The 3,164-nt window shown below is 38.1% G+C and overlaps 1 protein-coding gene across 2 annotated transcripts; it reads right to left on the reverse strand.

The window, feature by feature from the left end:
* Nucleotides 1-445: 445 nt before the first annotated feature.
* Nucleotides 446-3,116, reverse strand: LOC130413987 (carbohydrate sulfotransferase 12-like). 2 transcript variants are annotated; one of them, XM_056739574.1, is made up of 3 exons: nt 2,994-3,116; nt 1,996-2,113; nt 446-1,833 (listed from the first exon to the last, which is right to left on the reverse strand). In XM_056739574.1, exon 3 carries the CDS (start codon nt 1,769-1,771, stop codon nt 566-568), a length of 1,206 nt encoding a protein of 401 aa, XP_056595552.1. In that variant the 5' UTR covers nt 1,772-1,833; nt 1,996-2,113; nt 2,994-3,116; the 3' UTR covers nt 446-565. The 2 variants fall into 2 exon arrangements, with proteins under 2 accessions (XP_056595552.1, XP_056595562.1); XM_056739584.1 differs by lacking the exon at nt 2,994-3,116 and having other exon boundaries at nt 1,996-2,498.
* Nucleotides 3,117-3,164: the final 48 nt, after the last annotated feature.

Consider the following 3,164-nt stretch of genomic DNA (forward strand, 5'->3'; position numbering starts at 1 on the left):
ACTTAATGAAAGGGGAAGGTATACAAGTTTGGACCACAATTTGTAATCAAGGTCTATGTCTTTAGATTTACTTGAAGATGTAGTCTGCAGTGGTGTCTTTGAAGTCAGTATAATTTTTTTTCAGTGGTGTCCGCCAAGTAAGGTTAACAGTGTTTCCATAAAGTTCAACAAGAGATCGGTTTCTTAAAGTAAGAACAGCCATAACATCGAGTTATAGAACGATTTTTATATTAAATAGACACTTAACCTATAAGTTTTTCTGTTGATGATGGAAATTACACTCTTTTATACTTAAAATAAAAATTATGAGTAGGTTGACTTTTGCAATTACATAATTCTGGTTTAGTGGTTTAAATTGATGTACCTGCAGACAGTGTTTAGCCAGATGTATTGTAGACATTCATTTCTAAGTAGTGTTCTTTATAAAGAATTGGCCAAATTCAATACAAAATGAAACCTGTTAACAACATGTATAAAAAAATATAAAAACGTCCACCCAATAAGTCCCTCTTTTAATGAACTGTAAAAATGTACATTTTATTTTGACTAATTTTTCAACAATCGCTCACTTCTGATAAAGTGTCTCAGGTTTGTCATATCCAAATAATCTAAAGTCTGGTTCATAAAGATTGTAAAGTTTCATCCTGTCAGCCACAGAAACATTTGCAAACCAGTCTCGCTCCCAGTTCGCAGCTGTCCTATTGCGGTACCCGGGAGGAAAGCGAATCCGTTCATCCATTCCCAGAATCCTCAGCAAATGCTCTGCATCCTCATCAAGAGTTTCCAGTTTCCCGATAAAATCATACTCAATTTGACACGGATGACATAGCCTGTAGACCTGACGCCAATGTTCGTTGAACGGCTCCATCTTTTCGGTCTGTGAATCTAACAGGTACTTAACAAAGTTCTGAAAGGAGGGGCGGATACCTGCTTCGAACGCCTCTTGAGCTGAACCTGGAGGCTTTGAAATATTAGCGTAGCGCTGAAGCATTACAGAGCCAAACTGTCTATAAAAATCCTCGTTTGGCTGATCAAACTTGTTCCGGAAAGCAGATATGAGGCGTACAAAAGGATCCCGTACAAAAATGAACTTGGTGTACGTCTTGAGTTTGTGATGCATCAGCCGGCGTGAGGCGCGACCGAAGCGTCTCCAAAACCTGTTGAAGGTCAGATGCAGTGTTGCATTGTGGCTCATGTATGATGGGATGGCAAGAGGATCTCTATATGGAGTTCCATCAGGTGCCTTAAGATTCTGGCTGAGAACAATCATAATTCGTTTCCAGTTGGTACATGCCACCTTGGGGACAAAACAGTAAATGACACCGTGACGGTCATCCACGATGAGATGATCCAAGGTGCGACTCGGAATCTTCTCAAAACTCTTGAATTTTCCTGGGAAAGTAAGGCTGCTATTGGCTAAGCAAAGCTCTTTTACCATTTCCGTGCGATAAGCTTGCCGCACTTTAAGATCTGTGGGGGAAGACTGACCGAAGATGTGATTGTTGGATCCCTGACCTTTTGAGATATATTTTTGAGCAGTTGTGAGAGTTGTCTGATTTGGTTTGACCGAGCAGCTTGACTGATCTGAACTGGACTTCAAGTCGAGCGGCGTCTCCAAAACCTGAATGGGAAATACAGGTAATGGTGACACGGCAGAGGGTATGTAAAACGTCCGTTTTGTCACATCATCCCAATAAATGATTATGGCGACGATAAACATTGTTCCCATCAGAAGGAAACACTGGAGCTGCCTCAGAATTCCCATTTTCATTGGAACCTAGTCTATAACAGATTCAAACGTGGATATGCGACATCATCTTCGACATGAGGATTCTGGAAAAATAACAAAATATATTGCATAAGGTGTAATTTGCTCGCAAAAAATATGACCCACGCTGCATATTTGTACACTTTACACTGCATATAATGAAAACAGCAGATGTACAACTTCCATGTAGAGGGCAGGAATTCTTCATGTTACATATCTAAACTCACAGTAGGGTGTGATCCCTGGAGGAACGGCCTTTTCCCCCCTTCAGCCATAACTAAAATGGTATGCTAGTATAGAGACAGTTCAGCCAGAGATACCACAACTATCCACAGGAAACCACAGCTGAAAATAAAAGGCACACGCAGTTCAAATGTTGGGCTTTTCAATGATGAAAAATGCTATATAACAGAAAACATGGGCTCTTTTACGTTGATAAACATGTTGTGTAGAAATGGGCTGTCATCGAATGGAAATAAAACAAAAACATATGATATATTTAGTAAATACATAGTTCTGTCAGATTTTTTTTGCAGCAAACGCACTTCATATAAAACAGCAAAATGGAAAGGTAAAATCAGCCCATCATCAAACCAGTGTTCTGTCCAGCAGAAATGATAAAACATATGACAACTTGTCCAAACATGAAAATTATGAAAAATGATCTTTGTTATTTTTGTATAAATTACCTTAATATTTATATTTAATTTGGGTAACACTTTACAATAGGGTTCCATTTGTTAACATTACATTGGTAAGTACTCACAATTAACATTTTCACACTTACATACATAGTTTAAATAAAATCAGTTAATTAACATCAGTGCACAATGAACTAACATGACCGAACAATGAACATTTATGTTTGCACTAACATAAACAAATATCAATACAGTAAATGCTGCAAAACACATTGTTCATTGTTAGTTCATGTTAGCACTTGCAGCTGTGAAATGACAGAACATAAAGTGTTACTAAAAGTTGGTTTAAAGGTTACTGTCCTTATAGTTTTGAGCTACTGTAATATATTTAAAAGCACATACTGTAGATCCCCACTGTTAAAGGTTTGTTTTTAAGAAGCAAAGTACAGTATGCGTCATTCTTGTCTTAAATGACAAACGGCGTGTTCACAGTTTGAAAGCCTCACAGCATGCAATCACTGCCGCTTCAATAAAAAGCACATTTATAAAGTTAAAACATCAGATACACGTTCTGTTTTTATTACCTTTAGCTTGATGACATTTAACGTTTGTGATGACGTTCTCTCTCCCATATGGTACAGTGTGTTTGGCACAGCAGAGTTGAGTCGTGTACTTAGTTACAAAAATAACCGAACCCATGAGAACACATGTGAGCTAGAGCACTCTCACTGGATTTGAGAGAGAAGTATGTGAAA

This window comes from Triplophysa dalaica, chromosome 2 (genome assembly GCF_015846415.1).
Source record: "Triplophysa dalaica isolate WHDGS20190420 chromosome 2, ASM1584641v1, whole genome shotgun sequence".
NCBI classification, from domain to species: domain Eukaryota; kingdom Metazoa; phylum Chordata; class Actinopteri; order Cypriniformes; family Nemacheilidae; genus Triplophysa; species Triplophysa dalaica.